At 40.0% G+C, this 25,526-nt stretch overlaps 1 protein-coding gene across 1 annotated transcript; it reads right to left on the bottom strand.

Annotated features, from left to right (window-relative positions):
• Window positions 1–154: 154 nt before the first annotated feature.
• On the bottom strand, window positions 155–25,317 carry LOC129778647 (restin homolog). The gene is made up of 6 exons (XM_055785689.1): window positions 24,078–25,317; window positions 4,071–4,288; window positions 3,155–3,671; window positions 2,963–3,058; window positions 2,024–2,179; window positions 155–1,951 (listed from the first exon to the last, which is right to left on the bottom strand). Exons 1-6 carry the CDS (start codon window positions 24,990–24,992, stop codon window positions 332–334), a joined length of 3,522 nt encoding a protein of 1,173 aa, XP_055641664.1. The 5' UTR covers window positions 24,993–25,317; the 3' UTR covers window positions 155–331.
• Between the last annotated feature and the right edge of the window lie 209 nt (window positions 25,318–25,526).

Here is a 25,526-nt window from a genome sequence, read left to right on the forward strand (position 1 = left end):
TTTTGTAGACGAACAGAACTTTACTGCACGATGAACGAAAAGTTTATTTAACCAACGGGAAAAACCTTAAAACCATGATCGGAAAACTCACACTTGTCCAAATCCCCCCAACTTACCCTACGTCAACAAAATAGAAAAAAAAAACAATAAAAACGTCGTTTTATCATCCTTTATTGTCTCTGAATATTTATATATATATTAAAAAGTACAACTTTAACACAGAATTACATTCGACCTGTTTTCATCTAAATAATCAAGAGTTCGATATACTTTTTTGACGACATTTTGGTGAGTGTGTCTTTTGTAAAGCTGAAAATTGGATACACTATGATTATTCCCTACTTCCCACATCCTCGCTTTCGGTCGCATCTGCACCCTCCTGAACAGTGGGGGCATTACTGGGAACAGGCTGCTGTTCATCCATCTCGGCCACTGCTTCCTCGTCGGACATCAGGGTCAATTCAATCGGGCCGTCTGGGGGTATGATAATAGAGTTTGCCATCAGGACTTCGTCGATGGCGGCCGTCTGTGGAACGACCTGCGGTTCTACGTTTTGTGCGAGGTTGCGTGAACAATCACCATTCGAAGTCTCTTCTACAGCGGTGGACGCTTCCTGAGGTTCACTATCACTACGTGGTTGTTCGCCACTGCCATAACGTGAGTGAAGCAGATCAAGTTGTGAAGTTAGTCTAGAGCCTCTCGTCAGAGTTCGATTCATTTGTTTTATCAAGGAATTGCTTTGATCCTCAAGCTGTCTCAGGCGATCGGATCGGTTCTGGGTGTATTCACGTTCTCGGTCAGTCAAGGTATTCAAGTCATCTAGGGGAAGTTCGGGAATAATTGTTTGGTTCGTTTGGTTCTCGGGTAAAGCTGAAGGCACTGGGGATTCGGACTGTCGTGCCATGAAACCATTGTGAAGCTCGTCAATTTGGGCAGATATTTCACTTCCTCTGTTCACAGTTCGGGAAAGTTTGTTACGAAATTCTCTAGCTTCGCGCTCCAGTCGCTCCAATCTAGCGGCTCTTCGTTGAAGGTAATCTTCTTCGGTTGAAGTTAATATTCTGGACGGACCAGCTTCTGTTGGGTCTACCCCGCCGGCATTGCTATCGGGGTCTCTGGAGGGGGTATTCGGTATAGTGAAGTTATCTAATCTAGAATTTAATTCTGACATCCTCTTCAATCGAGCTTCTCGTTTCATATTGAACAGTTCTTCGCTAGTTAATTCTGGTTCTTTTGAAGATTCTTCCACGGGGGTTATTTCTCTTTGCTCTATTTTTTCAATTTCCGAACACTCGGAATCGTCACTGAGTTCATTTTCCGATTCATCCGTATCATCGTCGTTAGTGACCTGAGTCAGTCCGGAAAGTCTCATAAACATTGCCTCCGCTGATTCCGGACCAGGCTTGATTTCCTTCTTTTTCTTTGGCTTTTTCAATTTCTTCTTCACCGGACGGGCGACTGGCTCCTCCTCCGGACATATAGACAGCTCCTCGATTTTACCGTTGCAGAATTGATTCGCTCGTTCTACATTTTGTAACGATTTCATGTCGGACTCACTGTGGCATTTTCTCATTACCAGCGCTACTTGAAGAACATTCGTCAGCGATGCACTACGGAATCGCTCGAATCCAATCACCCTGTTCAAATATTCCTTCGAGTGCGCAAACCCTTTATCCCCTTTGCGGTATTCCTCATCCTCGTCATCGGTCGGCTGTTCGTCGCTGTATCCACTCTCACCGGAATTATTCAGTGAATCCTGCTTCTTCCGGGCGGCGAAATCGGCCTTCAGCATTCGCCACTGATCTTCGGATTCAATATTTTTCTGCCGCGCGGCTGACCACTTCATCCGACAGTACTCCAGTTCTTCCTTCAACTCACTGAGAAGACGGCGTTTCTGCTGCAGGTGGTAGCGTAGGATTTGCTCCTGGGTGTGCAGTTGACGGTGTTGACGCTGGAAGACAAACAAAACAAGCAAATTGGACATTACAGTTAGTCAGCGATTGTAAGGCATGTGCAATCTTACCTGCATCTTGCCAACCAGATGCCAGGTTTTTGTCAACTCAAGGCTAACGACACTGAGGCGCTTTTCCTGCGTTTCCAGGCGACGTTCCAGGTGTGAGTTGAGTGTCTTCAGACGATTGGTTTCCTTCTTGAGGGAGTTTTTCTCCAGTATGAGGTCCTAGGGGTGGAGAATATTTTCAGATAACATTTGTTCAAATGTGAATTTGAATATAAAAATTCAACTAACGCAAATAGTGCGAAGAACGATATATTTATTAGGAAACACTAAGTAATAAGACACCATTGTAACTGGAATGTTTGGACTCTACAAAGAATGTGATTTAAATGTAGATTTAGCTTATAGCACATAATACTGACAATTGTTGGTTTTCGAACGATGTATGAAAGCTGTATGGAATTACGTCTGTTATGCGGACAAACAGAGATTTTTCGGAAACGTTTTTTCAAAATTACTCAGATGATTTAGAATAAAAAAAAGTTTGTTTGCATGTTGAGCAAACGTATTACATTGTGTAGAATGCGAAACAGCGAAAAAGTCGATTTTGTTCATGTTGTCGTTTACGTCTCCTATACAAACATGGGCAGTTTTAGTGTGAATAATTTTTGATAGAAATAGTTTCGTAAAAAGCAATTTAAGATTGATTTGATCCACCGATTTACGTGATTTAGAGCTCTTTCGCTACGTTAGGACACCCCAGTCACTAGGGTTCAGTGTATACCCAAAATCGAAATTGAATTTTCCAACATGAAAAATTGTTTGAAGAAATAGTATTCAACCGGAAAACACAGTTTTCACATTGGACTCAAATCTTCCAAGAATACCCTTATGTGTACAATGTTGAACGATGTTCAGAAATCGACCTCACGTTTTCGCTTCGTAAGTTTCCCTTTTTTTTTTCAATACAAGTGGAATTCGTTGAAAAAAAGGCAAATGACTTACCTTCAATTTGAGATACGTCTTGCTCACGCTGACGACCGTTTTGGTGCCACTTTTGGTCTGCTCAGATTTGAGGCAATCTTCACTTTCGCCATTCTCCTGGGGGAGAGATAAACACAATTAACAAGCCATCACCGGACCAGCACAAATTAATGTACGACCCCAATGTGTCCCAATTGGGCTACCCATACTCACCACGAACGGAACCTGTTCGGCACGTTCCTGGTGATTCACCAGTTCAATTAGCACACGCCACACTTTTGGCAGCTTATCGGCGATTTGTTCCGGGGAAGCTTTCTGCACATCGGTGAACTCGTCCCCGGGCGCCGGCTCTTCCGCTCCGCCCTCCATCCCGCCCTCCGTCGGGTCTACATCCTGGTCCACCTCGGCCACCAGATCGTAGAGGGCTCGCGGAAGGAACGCTCCCAAATCGATAGTTTCCGCTTCCTCCTTCGTCATCTCGATCAGCAGGCCCCGGTTCTCCTCCAGCACCTCGGCCAGCTTGTCCAGCTTCACGCTGCTGGTCGTCTGTTTGCGGTTCATTCCGAGCAAAAATTTGGAAATAAATTGATTTACGACGGTCATCTCCGCCTGCAGCTGTTTCGACTCTGCCACCGATTGGTTCAACTTTTCCGTAGTCTGAATCAGTTCGTTTTTCGTTGCCTCCAAGTCAGCTTGGAGGCTTGCGACGTGAGATTCGAGATTTTTGTTTCTGTTTTGGGTGGATTGGTGGGACGGTTGAAAGGGGGGAAAAAGCAGAAAAAAATGATATACAATCGTCCGGCGGTAAATATTGTCAACGTGCTTCGCTTCGCTAAAATTTGCCGGTCTATTTTAACAACGCTGATTAATTGCGACTCGGGCTCCCAACCCCCGCGCACTGTGTGTATGTGTGAAAAAAGCGTGTCATGCTTGCGATGACGTCGTAATGAGTGACGAGAATTTTCTAGGCTGATACGACTGTGCTTCATACAAGTCTGAATAATTGTGCCTTCGGAATTTCTGTCACACATTGCAGGATTTTATTGAAATAATATCCACGGACACAGAATGAAGAAAAAGTGAGAAACAAGATAAAAAGGGAAATAGGGCAACAAATAACAACACTCACTTTTCCTGCTCTGCCTCGAGATCGTTTTTGCGCAGCTCAAGCTGTCGCAACAGATTGTCACGCTCCATCCGTGAGACACGTTCCCGTTCCTCGTACAGCTCGCGTAGATTGCGGATGTTGGTCATTTGTCGTTCGTATTCCCGGCGCAGATCAGCGGACATTATTTGCATCTCCCGCTCATGCAAAGAGTCCTCGATCTGGCGCAGTTTAGCCTTAAGCTGTAAGAACGATGAGGAATGAAGCTAGGATTATTGGAGGAGAATTAATGCTACATAAACATTATGCTCAAATTGCTGCCAGTGAATAAATGTGTTTTTGACGTAGGACTACGTCTTTCATTTCTATACCGGGGTGTAAAACCAAAGTTTCGAGAACGAAAGCGTTACGCTGGAGACCGAGATTTTGAGCGTTAATAGCTCTTAAACAACTGAACGAAATGGTATGATAAACACTTCATTTGAAAGATAAAATGTCTACGCGTCATATACTTGTTACTTTTTCATCCAAAAACTTGTTTCAATAGTCTTAAAATTGCTTTCAAAACAGGCTATTGAAATCAAAAATCGGTATATAAGCGAGCGGCGCTCGTAAACCCACTCAGTTATGATTGAACAGCGATTGGAGCATGTTGTCGCTGTTGTTGTGAAGCTAATTTCGTTTATCATGAATGCGCTGATGAACGGTGTCACCAAGAGCCTGTTTGTGCACCTAAGGCCAAAAGGGAATCCATCAGGAGGAGAGTGATGCCACGGTTCCGCTTGAAACATCGGAGCAGCCGCCACACACACACACACACATACACGCGCGGAATTCTCGTTGCTATCATCGTTGCTGAAAAATAATCTGCCAGTTCCCCTGGGAATTGAAAAATACATTCATGCGAAATAGTTTATTTTAATGTTTTCTATCCATATAACACTGCAACCAAATACATTTGGTTTTGTTATTTTTCAATCAATCTAATTGAGGAAAGCTTCTGAATATTTTTTCCCCCATCAGTGGAAATTTTCGTATCCAATATTGGATGCATAACATGAAAAACGGAAAATGTTTCACATCGCGAAAATCAAGTCATTTTCGAGCGATTATTTGCTTTCTACTCATATAATGCTTCGACCAAATACATTTCGTTTTGGATTTTTTCAATCAAGTGCGATCAACGTAAGACCACGTCTCTCGGCAATTTATTAGAGGTGCAATGAATCTTTAGGAATTCCCGCTCTACGCGCACTGGCAAACAATGTTTACTCAACAATTTCTCAAACTAGAAATGGGTGTTGTGAGAGAGGATTAGCGAACGCGAAAACGACAAACGGGAGAAAGATACGTTTGGAGGTTGAAGGAAATTGGCAGAAAACTTCTTCATTCTATCATTCAAATAATGTGATTCATACCACATCGTTTTGCCAGAAAGAGATTATTAATGCTCAAAGGAGGAATCGAGTCCTCCGAGGAAATTACCCAGCGCAAATTAGAGTCGACTATCGATTGCGGCATTCGTACACAAATAATTTTATAATGCAGTTTCACCAAAGTGATTTCTTCGGATATATTCACTACATCATGTCATGTATTTCATATTCTTCATAAGGAAATCCATATCCATGGCACCTATCGGTAACGAATTATTATCGAAACCACGATTTTCGCTAAATGCTCCTTTCAGTTCGGCCTGTAAAAAACTTTTCTGTACTCTAATCCATCAAATTTGGAGCCCTGAAAAGGGCCGTTGATTATATGCTAAGTTAATATAGCACGCTCTCCTCGGATACGATGGGCCAGCTGGATGTCCTTGGGCATGATGTGACGCGTTTTGCATGGATAGCACACAAATTGGTATCTTCGAATAAGCCTCCTGCAGCGTCATAACCGCGGAACTTTGGAAGCGCAAGTCGGTTTTGAAGTCCTGAGCAATTCCACGAACCAAATGCTGCAAAGGTAGCTTGCGGATCAGCAATTCGGTCGATATCTGATAGCGACGAATTTCATGCGAAGTTCCCGGTCGATAGCGATGTGGCTTCTCCACCTATCCTGCTACTGGTGCGCTTATCCGAGCTGACTTCGTGTGCCTTACCACCGAATGACTAACGAGCTGTCTGCGAAAGACTAACGAGCTCGAGTCCTCACGGTGCGAGAGTAGAGTAAGAAATGAACGAAAGCAAAGGAAGCGTCATTTTATAAACCATAAAAGTATAGAATCTAAATCCCACCCTTATTATATTCGTGAGTATACAGTAAGCTTATACAATAAAGAGGGTGGGGTTTACATTCGATTCTTTTATGTTTTATAAAATGACACTTCCCTTGCTTTCGTTCATTTCTTACTCTACTCTCGCACCGTGAGGACTCGTTTCATCGGGACTAAGCAGACAGCTCGTTAGTCTTTCGGTGGTAAGGCACCACGAAAGCAGCTCGGATAAGCGCATCAGCCGCAGGAAGCGTGAAGAAGCCACATCGCTATCGACCGGGAACTTCGCATGAAATTCGTCGCTATCAGAAGTCGACCGAATTGCTGATCCGCAAGCTACCTTTGCAGCATTTGGTTCGTGGAATTGCTCAGGACTTCAAAACCGACTTGCGCTTCCAAAGTTCCGCGGTTATGACACTGCAGGAGGCTTATTCGAAGATACAAATTTGTGTGCTATCCATGCAAAACGCGTCACATCATGCCCAAGGACATCCAGCTGGCCCATCGTATCCGAGGAGAGCGTGCTATATTAGCTTAGCGTATAATCAACAGCCCTTTTCAGGGCTCCAAATTTAATGGATTAGAGTTCAGAAAAGTTTTTTACAGGCCGAACTGAAAGGAGCATTTAGCGAAAATCGTGGTGTCAATGATAATTCGATACCGATAGGTGCCATGGATATGGATTTCATAATGAAGAATATGAAAAAATGACATGATGTAGTGAATATATCCCCATATCGAAGAAATCACTTTGAGGAAACTGTTTACCGTTTGTCGTTTTTAAGTGTTGGGAAAGGGCATTATTTTTGCTGAGTAAATTCCAAGAAAAAATCCATTCCTTCTTTAAGCGTGATTCATTCTGCTTCGGATCAACGGAACAGTATGATAATCATTTCATACAAAAGATAAAATGTCGAAGAGTTATATGATTGCTATTTATTGAGTCGAAAAATTGTTTCAATAGCTTAATGATAGCTTCGAAAACAGGTTATTGAAATCATTCGTATACGTATGTAGCGCGCCCACTTGGAAACCCATTAATCTTATTGGAATGTGAGATGGGGAAGCTCATACTTACGTCTATGCATTATGCTGTACACTACAGACTTTTTTTCTCCGTACTGATTAAGAAGCCGACCGAACTATCGGTCGACAAGTCAGTCTGCAGTAGGCGGGGGCTCTTAATTTCATTTTTGCAGGCCGAACCGAAAAAAATTCAGTCGAGTTAACTCTTTTTTACAGTAATGCTTTTGAATCCGGACACTTTGCATTACATTCAATTTTTTCATTTTTTTCATGTTGAATTTATGCGATTAATAGTTGCTAATATAGTTACTGATAGTTTCTTGATAGTTACTTATCAATCGCATTAATTCAACATGCAAAAAATGTTGTTGCTGCGGTATGGTATTAAATGTAACGCAAAGTGTCCGGATTCAAATACATTACTGTATACTTACTTCGATGTTATTCGTTTCTCTCTCAGGGTAAGCAACGAATATAATAAGGGTGGGGTTTAGATTCTATACTTTTATGGTTTATAAAATGACGCTTCCTTTGCTTTCGTTCATTTCTTACTCTACTCTCGCACCGTGACGACTCGTTTGTTTGGGACCAAGCAGATAGATAGTTAGTCTTTCAGTGGTAAGGCACACGAAAGCAGCTCGGATAAGCGCACCAGCCGCAGGATAGGTGAAGAAGCCACATCGCTATCGACCGGGAACTTTGCGTGAAATTCATCGCTATCGGAAGTCGACCGAATTGCTGATCCGCAAGCTACCTTTGCAGCTTTTGGATCGTGGAATTGTTCAGGACTTCAAAACCGACTTGCGCTTCCAAAGTTCCGCGGTTATGACGCTGCAGGAGACTTATTCGAAGATACAAATTTGTGTGCTATCCACGCAAAACGCGTCACATCATGCCCAAGGACATTCAGCTGGCCCATCGAATCCAAGGAGAGGGTGCTATATTAGCTTAGCATATAATCATCGTCCCTTTTCAGGGCTCCAAATTTGATGGATTAGAGTTTAGAAAAGTTTTTTGCAGGCCAAACTGAAACGAGAATTTTCGTTTGGATGCCATACAGCATCGAGAAAATTCCGGAAAGATCTAATCGTTGCTGAAAAATAATCTGCCAGTTCCCTGGGAATTGAAGAATACATCCATGCGAAAGAGTTTATTTTAATGTTTTCTAATTATATGGCGAACACAGCGACCAAATACATTTGATTTCGTAATTTTTCAATCAAGTGTAATTAGCTGGAAAGCTTCTGAAGATTATTCTTTCCCATCAGTAGGATATTTTCGTATCCAATATTGGATGCATAACATGAAAAACGGAAAATGTTTCGTATCGCGAATATTATATAATTTTCAATCGATTATTGCTCAGTCGTCGAAATTTTCATACTCAGAGAGTTCATTCTCCTCTAGTTTGCCTTCCAAATTGCCATCGTAAACCACACCTTCTCTCGATTCAATCACACACGAAAAGCATACTGAAATGATATTCTGGTGGTGAAACCGATTCATTTTTCGTGAGGCGTCGTGCACAAATTACAAATTACAAAATTAGGGGGGAGGGGGTAGATGTTGCGTTACTTTCTGTTGATTAGAGATAGGAAATTGCGTTACGAAGGGGGGGGGGAGAGGTGGTTCAAAATTCGGATTTTTAGCGTTACGTAATTTGTGCACGACGCCTGAGGACATCGACAAGACAACATCGTTACTGAACGAGCTGAACGGCGAGGGATCGAGGGATTCATTACCTGGCCTGACCTGACCTGAAATGCAATCAGTTTGTTTTAACTATGAGGGAGCGCAGAAAAGCCGATGCTGATACTCTCGTGACCAAGAGAGTATCAGCATCGAAATACGGTTCCTCGGGAAGACATAGAAGCAGCCGCCACACACACACATACACGCGCGCAACTCTTTTCGTTTGCTGGTTATCGAGAGGAAACCTGGAAAAAAATGATCGTTGCTGAAAAATAATCTGCCAGTTTCCCTTGGAATTGAAAATTACATTCAAGCGAGTTTATTTTAATGTTTTCTATCCATATAATACTGCGACCACATACATTTGGTTTTGTGATTTGTCAATCAAGTGCAGTTAGCAGGAAAGCTTCTGAAGATTATTCTTCAGAACAAGGTTTTTTGTATACAATATTGGATGCATAAAACCTTGAGTCTCCAACGTAACACTCTCGTTTTTGAAGTCCCCAAATATTTATTTATTCATTCATTCAGGATGGATTTAGATTCAACTTCAAACAAATGATCTCTAAATCAACGATAGTCCTACGTCACCCTTGCGGTTATACCATAGATATAACCCACTTCCTGTTTTTTCCTCCCCAAGTTTTTATGAAGCTTCTTCAGCCAGAGTCCGATGGGAGCGGATTTTCTCGTTATTTTCCAAATAATGAACAATCATCGTGTGTCATGTGGTTTTTTTTAAAGATCCTTCCTGAGGCCTATGAGCCCACCAAACTAACTTTTGAAAAGTAAAGAATGCACACCCAAACTAGCGTTACCAGAAAACATTTCATCTTCGACAGAAACAATGCCTTTTCGTGCCCTGAAGCGTCAAATGAGCAAATAAAATCATCTGTCTCAAAAACTTTTAAATTTCTGTTCTTTCAAACAAAGTTGTGTCGAAGGTAGGATTTTATATTTGAAATTATTTGACTACTTTTGTATTTTGTCAATAATATTTTTATGCATCATAAATGTGCTAACTTATTACTAGTTCCTGAATTGGATACAACAGGTCGAACTCGATTATCCGGAGACTCGATTATCCGGGATTCGATTATCCAGAATTTAAGACTCGATTATCCGGAGTAGTATACCTTTGATTTTTTGAATTTTTCATTTTGAATTTTGAATAATTTGTACAATAACTCCATATTGAATAGCTAATATGGGTATCAAATGAAAGGGCTTAACTATTAGAATGCAGTTAATTATGAAAAATGCAAATCCAAAATGGCGGCCATTACAAAATGGCGGATTTCATATTTTCTCAGAACCTCATCAATATGGGTATCAAATGAAAGGGCTTAACTAGTAGAATACAGTTATTAATGAAAAATGCAAATCTAATATGGCGGTCACTACAAAATGGTGAATTACATATTTTCTCAAATCAATATGGGTATCAAATGAAAGTGCTCGACTGGTAGAACACAGTTGATCATGAAAAATCCAAATCCAAGATGACTGCAGTTTCTAAATAAACAGGTACTTTTTAATGGTTCCATTCAGCTTGCCCTGTTTGTATGTATGTTTGAGTGTTTGTAGGGTTGTCCCACATTAATAGAAAATTGACCCTGTTCCTGTTGACTGATTTATCTAAAATTTGGAACATACCTTCAATTCTATTGTATTCCATTATCTTGGAAACTTCAATTTGGCCACCGCTAAAAATGGCTGAATGGCTGGACTTGTAGAATACACTACATTATGAACAACATAAATTTGAAAAGGTCGCCGCCACAAAATGGTCGACCATGTATTTTTGCAATCACCTCAATATTGGTATCAAATGAAATAATTTGACTAATAAAATACAGTACTTCATCAAAATATTCCGAAGAAAGTTAGGTAAGAAATAAAAATTAAAAAAATATATATTTTTTTGAATGGTTTTAATGTATAGAAGTATACTGATGATTCAGATAATTTACTAAAAACTAGAAAATAAAGCAATTAAAAAACTTTTTAAGTTAAACGGTTTAATGTACTAAAAGCTAGAAAAAAATAAGACAAGTAGCAGTTAGTAGTTATCACATCCGTTCCTTCATTAATTCAGGGCAATGATGAGACTAAAATAAAATCGTTGAGTATATGATGAAACAACTAACTGTGGATAATGAAAATCCAACTGTATTCTATTAGTAAAATCATTTCATTTGATACGAATATTGAGGGATTGCAAAAAATACATAGTCGACCATTAAGTGGCGACGAGCTTTTTGAATTTATGTTTTTTATTATGTTTTGTGTTCTCCAAGTCAAGCCATTCAGCCATTTTTTAGCGACGGCCAAATTGAATTTTTCAAGATAATGGAAGACGTAGTCTTATAATGACAGTAGAATTAAAGGTGTCTTCCAAATTTCATATCAATCAGTCAACAGGAACGGGTTCAATTTTCTATTAATGTGTGACAACCCTACAAACATTCAAACAAACATACAAACAGTTCAAGCTGAATGATACCATATAAAAATAAATTAGTTGTTTGGGGACTGCGGTAATAGAATAAAGTAGTCTTCATTCGTAAGACCGCCCAAGTTGTGTGAAAAATCCCTTGCCGGAGTGAAAAATTATCATTTTTTAAGTGACTTTTAAAAGTAGTTCTGGCATTTGGCGTTGGGTTCAATAATAAATAAAAAAAATTAAAAATTAAAAAATTTTTGGTATTCAGGAAAAAAGATCCGCGTTACAATCTAATTGAAAAATAAAACGGGAAAGGAGGGTCATGAATACATCGTAATGCATCGAAATCCGGACACTTATGCGCTTACGATGGTAGTTTCAAAACATGTATTGACACATCGTTTTGTCTCAAATTTGGAACACTTAAGCTTTGTTGGCCATTAAACAGCGTCTCATTACACAAAATGGTGCTTTTTCGCGAAATTTTCATGATTTTTGGATACAATGGAGCTGTTTTTTTCATTTGACTACAATAAAATCGATTGACAAACACATGGTGAAAAACTAAAAATTTCTTAAATTACATTTGCCTGAAATTCCGAACAGCAAAAATGCATTTTTTTAATCAATCATTTAATCAAAACTACTGGACCGATTTAGATGATCGTCATATCGAATTAGCCAATTAGCTAATCTTTTTTGAGAAAATATTATATTCACAAGAAATGTGGATTTTGTTTTCGTAATTATTGATTATATATGTTTTTTATAGTTTACATGGTTTCGGGACCAAGGGCGCTTTTTTATGTTTTTCTTGAAAGCTGTGGACATTAGATAACCATAAATCAGAGTTGTGTTTTTTTTCGTTTCTGATTTATGATTTTCCAAAGTTAACATGGTTTGTTGCGGTAGTTCATTGGATAGAAAATAGGAACATGGAAAATCATTTTTTCTGTGAGGGGAATTTTTCAAAGAAGACTTTTATTTGATATGTCGATCATCTTAATCGGTCCAGTAGTTCAAAAGTTTTTAATTTTTGAAAAAGAAGTCATTTCTGAAAAAAAGGGGGAAATTTTATTCTTCGTACTGAATAAAAGTCATTGTTTTAATCAATTATTTCAAAGAAGACTTTTATTTGATATGTCGATCATCTTAATCGGTCCAGTCCAATAATTTCCTACATTTCATCATAGTTTTTAAATTATACATTTTTGTAAAAAATTAAAAAAGATTGTATTTTTCCAAAAAGTAGTCTAATTATTTTTCGAATATTTCAAGTATGAAAGTTGCTTAAATGACCCATGTCTTTACACCCACAACGTTTCACTGCTATCTGAGATAGTAATGCCTTATGTGTCGATACACATAAGTGATGTTCAAATGAAACATATACCCAAAAGAATGTTAGGGTTTTCATCATTCAATTATTTGTAACATTAGAGTTTAGTAAATTTACTTCAAAAAATGAAGTGTTCGGAATTTGAGAAGAAACGGTATCATAGCATGAAAAATTACTGTTCCTATAGAATTAGAAGGCTTTCATGTGTGTTATGAATCACAGAATTCCTCAAAATCATGCTATATTTGTTCAAACTTCGTAATTTTTTTCATTGTGCCATGATTTAAAATCTGGACACTTTTTTATTCATGATTTGAATTCCGGACACTTTTCCTTTCAATTCCGGACACTCTTATGCAACTCATTCAATAAGAAATTTCATCGTTAACTTTGATCCGTCTGGATTCAAAATCTCATCTTCTGGATGTGCATCTTCTGAATCTTTATTCCGGATATGGGTTTGTGCACCAGTGGCCGAGTGGTTAGCATCTCAAATTTCCTTCGACTTGCACTGTGGTCAAGCATATTCCAGAGCTTGCCCCTCGGAATACATTCAAGGCGTGTTATTTGGCTTAAGAAATCTCGAATAAGTATTAATAAATGACGCTAGTTAATGCATACGTTGAGCTGGCAAAAGTTCCACAGGGAACGTTAACGCCATTCAAGTAGAAGGGTTTGTGAAACACAAATATTTGTTTTGATTTTTGCCTTTTTTATGGTCAACAGCTAGATACAATGCACAGATAAACTCGTAGACACTACAATCGATGCAATATGACTATAAGCCACATTAATTCAACATGCAAAAGTGTAACAGTTTTGGAATGATATTGAATATAATGAAAAAAGTTATAGAAGGTTGTGTCCAAGATACGACCGCATTGTTGACGTAGAACTACGCTGTTATTTTGTATAAGTCGCTTGTTTATACCTTCGGATATTATTCTATAATGCTGTGAAATTTTCGAAACAACTGCTTAGTAAAATAATCTCTGAAATGTTTCTTTCATTGTAGAATCAGTTGACGATAATTGATTGATAATTCATTCTTGCCCTCGCAAAACAATACACTAGCTGATCGTATGTCAAAATTTATTTCATGTCAATGCATTGAAAATTTACCTCGATCGCTATTCCGGTAGCCTTTTTCGCAATTGACATAGACTCGGCTACAGTTGATTATATACATGTTATACCAGCACCATTATTCCACATCTCATAACTACATCAATATATCTTTGGCACCGCATGGAAACAACAACAATGATAACACTTGCAAGTATCAAATATCATGCTACATGTTATTTAGTATTGCCTCAAAGGAATCGCATCTCTAGGCATCGTTCGTACAAACTAACGCGCCAAACAAGCGTTGACCATAGCATGTATACAGAGCCATACATTGATGACTTGAAACTACTAGGAATATAAACACTTCTCATCATTTTGCGCTATTCTCAAAAGAAACGCATGTGTTAATATTACTGGCCTCAAAAAAAAGTTCCATTACTTTCTCATGCTCGAGAGAAGCGCAGCTGTCACCCTTAGTGGAGGAATTTTTGCTACTGGCAAGCGAAACCTAATCACATACAAAATTCCAGAACATTTGCTTTCTTGGTGACTAAACAAGCGAAATAAACTCTTTTTGTTAATAACAACCTCGAAAACAGTGTCAATGCTTCATTATGATCAATATTAGCGCAAATGCAATCCTAATTGAAGGCAGTTTTACGACTGGCAGGCGAACCCAAATAACTTATAACATTCCAGTAAGACATTCAAGATGCTTGGTATTCCTCAAATATTTTTTGGCGCACAACCTTAACGTCTGCTTCGACATAACGGCAGTTTAATGCATTGATGCATTCTCAAAGGCACCAACGAAGCCCTTATGATGACGGAAAACAAACAATGTTAACTGCTTGGAAAAAGACTGAATTATGCCACACAGCTTGTACTCTGCTGTAACACCTATCGATGCGAATTCGCTGATGAGTTTGTCAAGAGCGACCGCCTTCACCACCAGCGGGGGGAGCTTGATTTTGGTTGCTGCCTAGGTAACGGCGTTTACATTTTCGACCAACGCGCCGAAATCGCCTACTTCGCTGTTGTTCGATGCGGTGTCACACTCGCGAAGGCTCGGTTCAGTGCGAGCGCTTTTCACTGTACCAACATTGCGTGCATCATTAGATGACGCTTACCTCGAAATTTTATTGTCCCTGGCAATGCGTTCGTTTTTTGCAAGGCTCGAGCATGCCTTCCTCTTCTTCTTGCCCATCACACACTACGTGAAGCGTCCAATTTATGACGCGGAAAGAAAAACACACGATACGAATAACGCGAAAAATGAGCAGAAAAACCAAACGACGATATCCAAGTTGGATTACTTCTGGTGAGGTCCAATCTTAGATCGAAGCGCAGCGAAATCAAAGTGAACTGGATTGCTCAACAGTCCGATGCCGAATGAAAGTTTGCCTCAGCGAGATCCACTGTTTATACTCTAGGCAAGTATTCCCCTTCATTCTTCTACTTTTGCTTTGTTCACGGAGACTTTAAATCCTACGATTTCCCCTCCGTTGGTCGTCGATAAGTTGCTCGGAATTGACAGCTCTGTTCGGGAAAGCACACAAATGGACAGAACAAATGTATGAGAAAATGGAAACGCTTAAAGTTTTCATGATTTTTAACCATTTACAAACTAGGGGATTCTAATGTATAGCATAATAAACAAATCTTACGGAATTTCCGATTCGTTTAGTATGTAAATCGCCAAATTCCGTTCGTGGCAAAAATTGTTATTAATGTTAACTTTATTTCATAAAAACGTGACCTGTTTTCTGATTTGGCACCCTTAATGAAAGACGTAGTTCTACTTCAAAACAACCGTTCTGAACAATCACAGTCCTACGTCAAACTACCGTCCGTGCCCACAGGCTCAGACCCTTCTCCTTTTTTGTTTTGCTTTCTCAACAAATCCTGAACTCATTCATTTGATCCTGACATGGTTGGAGCGATCGATAGCCTGCGAACGGGACTTCATCAAAACTAAGCCCTGACCTTCCAGTTGTTGAAGGATGTCGTTATTAAATCTGCAATTTTTCGCACCCAAAACGAAATAACTAGGAGTGGGTTATATCTGTGATATAACCGCAAGATTAACGCAAGGCTACCGTTGGCTTAGTAATCATTTGTTTGAAGTTGCATCTAAATCAGTTCTCAATAAATGGATGGATGGATATTTTGTTTTCCCCTTCCCTTCTTCACGGCGTCAAAAGAGAAACGGTCAGAGGTTGGCCAGCTGACGCATAATGCATTATTTATTTATTTATTTATTTATTAAACATTTATATTTCGTAACTTAAGACTTCTGTCTTTTAATGTTACATTGGTTAATTGAAGTATAATAAGCACAAAAACAAAACATAATAAGTTTGAGTTTGATTATTTGAACAACTACTAATAACTCCTAATTAAAATGCTCTATACAACCTCTCTTGAATGCTGTGAACGAATCTACATTAGATAGACTTTTGGGTAAAGAATTCCAATGAGCTACACCTCGCACGAAAAATGAATTCCCATACTTAGACGTACGATGCCTTGGCAAAATATATTTAATGGCCTGATTACTTTGTGTGGTTTGTAATTTTCTATATAGATACTCTGGTTTTTTCGTTTTCGAAATTCTATGTAAAATTAAGCAACAACTAAGCTTCTTCTTCTTCTTATATGGCACTAACGTTCCTAGAGGAACTCCGCCGTCTCAACGTAGTATTACTTGCGTCATTTTCATTAGTACTTAGTTGAGATTTCTATGCCAAATAACACGCCTTGAATGCATTCTGAGTGGCAAGCTCTAGAATACGCGTGACCACAGTGCAAGTCAGAGGAAATTTCTTTGAAGAAAAATTTCCCCGACCAGAACGGGAATCGAACCCGAACCCCCGACATGTTAGGTTTGACGCTAACCACTCGGCCACGGGAGCACTGAACAACGAAGCTTACTAAAATTAATTAATGGACATCCTATGAGGACATGTCGCAAGTGAGAAACATGGGACAATCTATTCAGGTTAAACACATACCGCACACATGAATTTAGAGCAACCTTGAGCTTATTGAAGGTTGCTACAGATACATCATCAAGTATGAAATCACATGCTAAAAAATCGGGAAAAATAAGGCTTTTGAAAAGTTTTAATTTTGTATCACTTGCTAAAAATGATGATGTCATATAGAGAGATCGTAAACCAGCGTAAACTTTTCCACATTGTGATGACACACGAGACGACACGAGAACTCAGAACAACTCACCGACGACATCATTGCCAAAACGATACGAGACTAGTGTGAGGAGCCGAATATCCACCATTACTACCTTCTCTGCATCACCAGGACGCACTGCCCCCAGTACTAAGGGAACCTCAACCCCACCCGATCCAGTCGCGCCATCGTGTTGTTCCAGCCATCGCTGTCGTCCTGGTCCTGAGATCGTGGTTGGAAATGGGGTCTCCCGACAACATATATTCGGCAAGTATAAATGCGCTGGAAAGAATTTCTGCCCTAATTCGCTTCCGCGTTCCAGGCCTAACCATCGTTTCGACGATGCGGATTTATTGACACCTCGTAGCCTCGTTTTACCATATCCTGAAAGTCGTCCTGCCCCTGCGGTTGTGGTCCATGAAATAGCCTTTCAGCCTGTGCTGACAGTGAATAACGATTTGGTTCCTGCGCTTCGAATTTATTATCAGAACGTTCGTGGCCTGAGGACAAAAATTGACCTGGTGTTCCTCGCTACTGCTGAACTGGACTATAATATATATGTCTTCACCGAAACTTGGCTCGACGATTGTATCCAATCTGCACAGCTGTTCAGCAGTAATTACAGAGTGTTTCGAGTAGATCGCTGTGACACTAACAGCATCCGTCGACGTGGTGGAGGGGTGTTAATCGCAGTGAAGCAGGTGTATGGCTCTGCAGCTGTCCGTTATAGTAATGTCATAACTATCGAGCAGTTATGGGTAAAAGTATCGGTAGTAGGAGGTGATATTTTGATTGGTGCATTATACATACCCCCAGATAGAAGTCAGGATAGCTCTTTTGTGCAACTTCATTTTGATGCAGTATCTGAGGTATTTAGAACCCAGACGGGTGTAATCACTGTGGTTCTGCTTGGCGATTTCAATCAACCACGCTTGGTTTGGTTAGAAACGAACAACGGAGAATATGCTTCTGTGGATCCGTCGCAGTCATGTATCGCAATTGCTCGAATCGTATACTTGACCTCATCTTCTCGAATGGCACGCTCGTGAGCAACGGTTCCGTATCCGTTACCCGGGAACCGATAGTTCCGATTGATCGCTATCATCCTGCCTTAATTTATTCTGTGGAATGCAAACCGCCTGTCCAGTATGAAGAAGCTTATGACTTCGAAAGACTCGACTTCCGCCGAGCTGACTACGATGCTCTGAACCAATTACTATCACAAGTAGATTGGTCGGAAGTTTTCCAATCCCTTGATGTCGATAGTGCCACCAACAGCTTCAACCATATTCTTATGAGTTGCATAACACAGACTGTGCCACGTAGCAGACCACCAAGAAATCCCGCATGGTCTAATGATCGTCTTCGAACACTACGCAAAAGGCGCGTCAAATTTTGGAAACTCTTCTGCCGCCAAATATGTCCCATCCTTAAACGCCAATTCAATGAGGCCAGTCGAATATATCGTGGATACAATCGCTTTCTATACAAACGTTACGTTAAGAGAAGACAGGACGATCTTCGCCGAAATCCAAAACGGTTCTGGAATTTTGTAAATTCTAAAGGCAAAGAGTTCGGGCTGCCAACCGTTATGCATCTTGGAGATTCGTCGGTCAAAACTCCACAAGCGAATTGCGATCTATTCGCGCAACATTTTAAAAGTGTTTTCGTGGATAGTATTCCTATTGAGGACGAAAAGACAACAGCGATCAATGGAACCCTTAGAGACGTTATTGCTTTCGACGTTTTCGAAATTACCGAAGAGATGGTAGAGTCTGCGATAAATAAAATCAAGTTCTCCTACAATCCCGGGCCGGATAAGATTCCCTATTGCGTTTTTAAGAGATGCAAGACCTTGGTACTACGACCTCTTCAAATTATTTTCAATCGCTCTCTCCAACAACAAAAACTTCCGACTGTCTGGAAATCGTCTTATATGATTCCTATGTTCAAGAAGGGCGACAAAACCGACATCTCAAACTACCGTGGCATAACATCGTTGTCGGCGGGATCAAAATGTCTAGAATCTATTGTGAATGCTGTCTTGTTCAATTCATGCAGAAGCTACATTAGTGCTTTCCAGCACGGATTTTATCCAAAGCGATCAGTAGAGAGTAATCTTTGCGAATTCACTTCGACTTGCATCGGTGCGATGGACGACGGATTACAGGTGGATGCAGTGTACACGGATATCAAAGCTGCTTTCGACACCGTAAATCAAGAAATCCTACTGGCTAAACTATTTCGACTCGAAGTTTCGGAGAGAATGTGCAACTGGCTTCATTCGTATCTGCGCAACAGGCAACTTTGCGTCAAAACTGGATCCTGTGAATCGGCGCTTTTCTCGCCACGTTCTGGTGTACCACAAGGCAGTAATCTAGGTCCATTGCTGTTCACACTGTACTTCAATGATGTGGTAACTCCTCTGCGAAACGGTGGGCTACTGATTTATGCTGACGATCTTAAAATTTTTCTAATTGTTCAAAATGAAGCTGACTGCAGAGAGCTGCAGGAGCTCTTGGATCGTTTTGTGTATTGGTGCACTATAAACTTTCTCGAAGTGAGTGTCGCTAAATGTTCGATTATAACCTTCCGGAGATGTAAAAGGCCTATCATATACAACTACACCATTCGTGGAGAACTACTTGAACGCATCGAGACAGTTAAGGATCTTGGAGTGTTATTGGATTATCGACTCTCTTTAAAACTGCAATACACAGCTATAATTGATAAAGCCAATCGTCAATTAGAGTTTATCTTAAAAGTCGCCGAAGGTTTTGTTGATCCCTTGTGTTTGCGTGCTCTCTACTGTTCGCTAGTCAGGCTAATTCTGGAGTATGCATCTGTCGTTTGGTGTCCATTTGAAGCAGTGTGGATTGCGAGAATTGAGTCCGTGCAAAGGAGATTTGTGAGGCGGGCACTGAATAACCTGCCTTGGCGTGACCCGATGAATCTCCCACCTTATGAGGATCGATGCGCGCTGTTGCATATTGATCCCCTTCAAATTCGGCGTGCTATCAATCAAGCTGTATTCGGAGCGAAGATCCTACGGGCTGAAATTGACAGTTCTGAGCTACTGGGTCGCATGCGCATATATGCACCTGAACGAGTTCTGCGATCTAGACAAATTATCCAAGCTACACACAGGAATACCCGATATGGCTCACACGATCCAATTAATTTTGTTTGTAGACGTCTTCATGTAGCATACAATTTGTTTGATTTTAATGTGTCTACTTGTACATTTCGTCAACGTTTATTTTCTGCGTGTCCATTTTAATTTATGTAGTAAGTTTCATGAAGACCTTGATGTCAAATGATGAATAAATAATAATAAAGACAATAAAGACACATATCTATCCCATTCAAGGTTCGATTGAATGCGAATACCAAGGCTGGTAGCATTATCGACAAATTCCACTGTACTATTGACTTACAATAAAGACGGTTTTGGAATGCTATGGAATGATCTGTTGGAGATAAAGATTGCATTTGTTTTTGCTAAATTCAACGAAAGCATATTAATAGCAGACCAATTGAGGACCCTACTCAAGTTCTCATTAACCTTTTGAGAGATTTCAGTATTTAAATTTTTTATTTAGTATTTAAATTTGTGCTCCCGTGGCCGAGTGGTTAGCGTCATAACTAACATGCCGGGTGTTCGGGTTCGATTCCCGTTCTGGTCGGGGGAATTTTTCGTCAAAGAAATTTCCTCCGACTTGCACTGTGATCACGCGTATTCTAGAGCTTGCCATTCAGAATGCATTCAAGGCGTGTTATTTGGCATAGAAATCTCAACTAAGTACTAATAAAAAAAAATGACGCAAGTAATACTACGCTGAGACGGCGACGTTCCTCTAGGAACGTTAGTGCCATTGAAGAAGAAAGAAGAAGTATTTAAATTACTGTAACAATCAAAATAAATCTGTACATCATCTGCGAAAAGATGAATTTTACAATTTTGTATTATATCAGGTAGATCATTGATGTACAATTGATCTTGTACATTGATGTACAAATTTGAAGCATGGTTTGAGAACCCAAAAGTAGATCTGAGTAGATCTGATTATGCATCAAACGAAGACCAATCGAGACTGAAATGAAATTTCAAGAAGCTATTTCATAATGATTTAAATAGTTTTCTTTCGAAGCAATTTTGAGCTATTGAAACAAGTTTTTATGGCCAATAAGTAAAAACATCTCTCGCAGATCATTCGAATAATGTTATTTTCTTTCTACTTCGTTAAAATCCTTGTATTTCGAACGTCACCCCCTCGTTTTCGAGACATAGAATTTACACCCCAGGAGATGTAGATGACAAAATAATGAACATAAAAACCAAGATAAATTATATAACATAAACTTTTCCATAGTGACTTGTTTTGTTAGATAATACCAAAAGTCATAATCGATTATCTTCATTCAATATCATGATATTTTTACAATATAATATACTTGTCGTGGTCATGGGTGTCACCCTTCTAAGGGTGACACCCATTGTACCACAGACATATTGGGAGCGTTCAAGGTGTTGAATATGGATAATGAATTGGCCGATATCCTGAAGACGGCCCTCCTTAGCATCCGCGTGATTATACAGTGATAGACATTCATTTAGCCGCACTTGTGTCACACTCACACACGCACAAGGGGCCATCGGTGGTTGTAAACATTGAAACGCCGTTTTTCCCGAAACATACGTTTAGTCGCAGAGCATAAAAATCAAGTTTTCGTATAATCACCGAGTCTTTATCTGTGTTTTTTGAAAAATTACTTCGGAGTATTCAATTTACACGGTAAATATAAGATGTGCAATGTAAGAAGTTGGTCAGATGAGTGATTCACGTATAATTTGAAGGAATGGTGAAAGATACTCGATTAACGGAGGAAGAACGGAGTATAATAAAGATGTTCAAAGAAGAAAAGTTTTCTAATCGCTCGATCGCAAAAAAAATTGGTCGATCTGAGAAAGTGGTACGTAATTTCTTGAAAATGGGCTCAAAAAATGGAATAAAACGACCTAAAACGACCAAGAAACGATTGTCCTGCTCACAAAATTAAGGCAAATTAGTTGTTCCTGTAACGAAGAGGCATATTGCGCGCATCTTGAACGAGTCACCAAGTGGAAGAAACTTCTAGGGAAGCCGAAACTGACCGCCACTCATAAGCAGAACCGTCTAAATTTCGCCCGGCAATACATGGAATGGAAACTAGAATGGCGAAATGTTGTGTTTTCCGACGAAAAAAAGTTTAATGGATGGCCCGGATTGTTACAGTTGCTATTGGCACGATTTGAGTCAGCGGAATGTAGTGAGATCGAAGCGAAACTTTGGGGCGGAAGTTTTTGATGGTGGGGGGAGCCTTTTCCTATCACAGCAAGCTTCCCAATTGTTTCATTTCAACCGGAATGAACTCCGAAAAGTATCTTGAATTACTGGAGGATGTTTTTATTGGCCATATTGAGAATAACGCTACTGAGGATATCGTTTTTCAGCAGGATAATGCATCGATCCACGTTTCCAAGCAATCAAAGGCATGGTTTGTTGAGAAGGACATTCCACTTCTTGAATGGCCTGCTTGCAGTCCCGATTGCAATCCGATAGAGAACCTATGGGGAATCATGGCCGGGATGGTCTATGCAACGGACGACAAATGTCCACCCTAATTTCACATATTTGAATTATTTTGAAAACAAAAAGTGAATTGTTACTATTTTTTAATAATGAATTCAATGAAAATAAACAATAATCGTATTTTATGAGCAAAACTGATTTGACTTATTTTCAAACATATTGAGGAAAAATAAGGTGCGGCTAAACGAATGTCTACCACTGTATGGCAGTTCCTGGGATGCAGCTCACAACCATGATCATGATCATACGCGCGATCCGCAGAGCCTAGGCATTAGGAAGCTTCGGTTCGGTTCGGTGAAAAAATTTGGTGAGGCAACGTCTACTTAAAAAAAACCCTGGGAAAATGATTGGTTGAACATTGTTATTTAAATATGATTCTCCATCTTACACCTTAAACTTTTCCCCCTTCAATAATATACATGGAGACACACAGTAGTTTGTAATAATAAATCATCCCTCGTCTCCATAATAAACACGCAAATCATTTCGCGTCGTACAGCACAAATCTCGTGGGGAAGAAACAATCACGCAAAACAATCAAAATAGGACTGCGCTCATTGAAATTTCTTTTTACGCATTCATTTCTACGAGAAAAAACAAATCTGAAATATGAATTGTAAACATCAGAAGTCGCACATAGTCAGGAATCGCGAACCCTTTTGAACAAAGGGTAGAATAAAAAAAAACAACATCAAAAAGCACATTTCCAATCTCTCATCGGGATGGATGGATGCAAAAAGTAGAACAACAACGAGAAAGGCGAAGAATATCGTTGAAAACTATTTTGTAACATTTTTTATGTTGTATCTGTTCAATTACTTAATTGTTTTTCACCCTCCTTTTTTTTTGTTTTTTGTTGTAATGCTGATTGTAAACAAACTAATTGAAAATAATATTTTTTTCAGTACTCTTTTCGAGAGGATTCTCGTAGCCAAATTATTGCGCATCCGCTTACTTAGCAAATGATCGCAAATTTTATCCCAGGGTCCTCCAGCGATTCGTCTTCGAACTGTTTTTTTCAGAACAAGCCTTAACGAAAAAAGTTTGTAGTGTAAAATCTCTGTAATAGAAAAAAGCATTCAATCAACAACAATTATTTTTCTCTCGCGTCTTGTTGAAAAACAAACAACCAGTGCTGCGTAATAAACAAATAAGTATCTATAGAAAAAAAATACTATTGATACAATTTTTGGCAATGACAAACATTTTTCGGATGTTATTTTCCAACGAAGATCAAGCGCATCGCAGCTTTTCACTCTCGCTAGCTTGGTAGCCGCTTTTTTTGGCACCGAAATTGTAAATATGATCATCACATATTTTACACCTGTCTACATAATTGTGCCCGACATTGGCTCATCCAAGTTCATTGTCAGCCTTCCTCACGATCACGAGGTTTGTCACTCCACCGCACTCCACTTACCTTTTCAACTTGATCTTCCCGAATGTTGATGATCTCCTTGCCGGCTTTGATGACGTCTTTCAGGCTCTTGATTTGATTTTTCAGCTGGCTAATGTCACTCTGGAGTGACAGCACTTCAGCGTTCGATATCTGCAGCTGGAACTGCGAATCGGCTACTTCCGCTTTCAGCAGTCGGAGCTCTTTGTTCCGAGCTTCCGCAGCGGCTTCCTCTTCTTCGGTTGGCGTCCGTAGGGTCTGAATCTGCTTCTGTAACTGAGCGACGACGCTTTGCAGCGATAGAATTTCACCATTAGCTATCTGAAGCTGCAGCTGTGAGTCAGCCAGATCTTTCTTCAAAGCGAGACGTATATCATTCGTTGTGTCTGTTTCCGTTCGATCAGAATCACTTTGTTCTAGCTGATTTTCCGGGTTGATTTCACTGTCTGCGTGAGACTTTTCCCCATGTGTTTTCGATACACTTTCACTCTCGTCACCAGTAATAACAGCCAAGTCCAATGATCCTTTTGTTTGCTCCTGACTTTGAATGTACCGTATGAGAGCACGATTTTTACTTTTCTCCTCGGACAAATCTGTTCTCAGCTGGTCCATCTTCTGTTTAAAATCCGCCATTTTTGATTTTCGTATTTGACGTTTTCTTTCCAGCTCTTCACGGAATTCCTCCAATTCGTCCCACTTCTCCGCCCCATCGCACGACTCGAACTCATCCTCCTGTTCCTCGTGTTGCTCGCTTCCAGCAGTTTCGTTATCTACCGCGGGCAGTCCTGATTTATTGCCAATTATTGCACAACTTTCGTCCACAATCGCAGTTGAATTTCTGCTGCCAACATCATCAGCTTCCCACCGACCCGTCTCCGCTGGCCGTGACTCGTCCGCTCCTCGACCCGTTCGGCCGCCAGTAGACATAAGCCCCCCCATTTTTTCGACCCTTTTCCTTCGCCTTTTTCACGGAAAATTAATCGCTGTTGCACTTGCACTGCTGCAGCTGACAAATATTTATTCGCGACCGAGTCAGAGAGTTTTGCCGGAACAATTATTAAATCATTGCTGCTGGTTTTTCGCCTTTGTTTCGGATAGTTTTCGCTTGGAAAATTATCAACGATAACGAAACGAGGGTACGATGCTAGGAAATTAAATGGAACTACGGAGCGTCGCAAAAATAGGCGAAACTCGTTTGTTGAGATCTTCTCGTGTTTGAGAAATCGCGAAGACTGAGCTATTTTTGTCCCACCGAACTAACCATCCTCTCAAGAGCGGCGGTATTTGGCCGATAGACGAGAAAAATGAACGAAAGAACGAAAGGAAGAAAAAAATTAAATAAAACGTAAAACGAGCGTCTCACAGCTGAAAACGACGCGCGCGCTCCAACTGCTCAACTGCATGGTTGTGTTGAATATGCGGCTGGATTTGAATTGGTCTGATTCAATCAATGTTTGAAAGTTGAATCTCAAT

The sequence above is a fragment of the Toxorhynchites rutilus genome, chromosome 3 (assembly GCF_029784135.1).
Source record: "Toxorhynchites rutilus septentrionalis strain SRP chromosome 3, ASM2978413v1, whole genome shotgun sequence".
NCBI classification, from domain to species: domain Eukaryota; kingdom Metazoa; phylum Arthropoda; class Insecta; order Diptera; family Culicidae; genus Toxorhynchites; species Toxorhynchites rutilus.

Excerpts from the sequence above, each read along its gene's own strand:
- LOC129778647 (XM_055785689.1), bottom strand. The coding sequence starts at position 24,992 with ATGGGGGGGCTTATGTCTACTGGCGGCCGAACGGGTCGAGGAGCGGAC. Across the intron at positions 4,289-24,077 it reads GGGAAGATCAAGTTGAAAAG|CTTAAGGCTAAACTGCGCCA; the intron begins GTAAGTGGAGTG and ends TCGTTCTTACAG. Across the intron at positions 3,059-3,154 it reads CCGAACAGGTTCCGTTCGTG|GAGAATGGCGAAAGTGAAGA; the intron begins GTGAGTATGGGT and ends TCTCTCCCCCAG.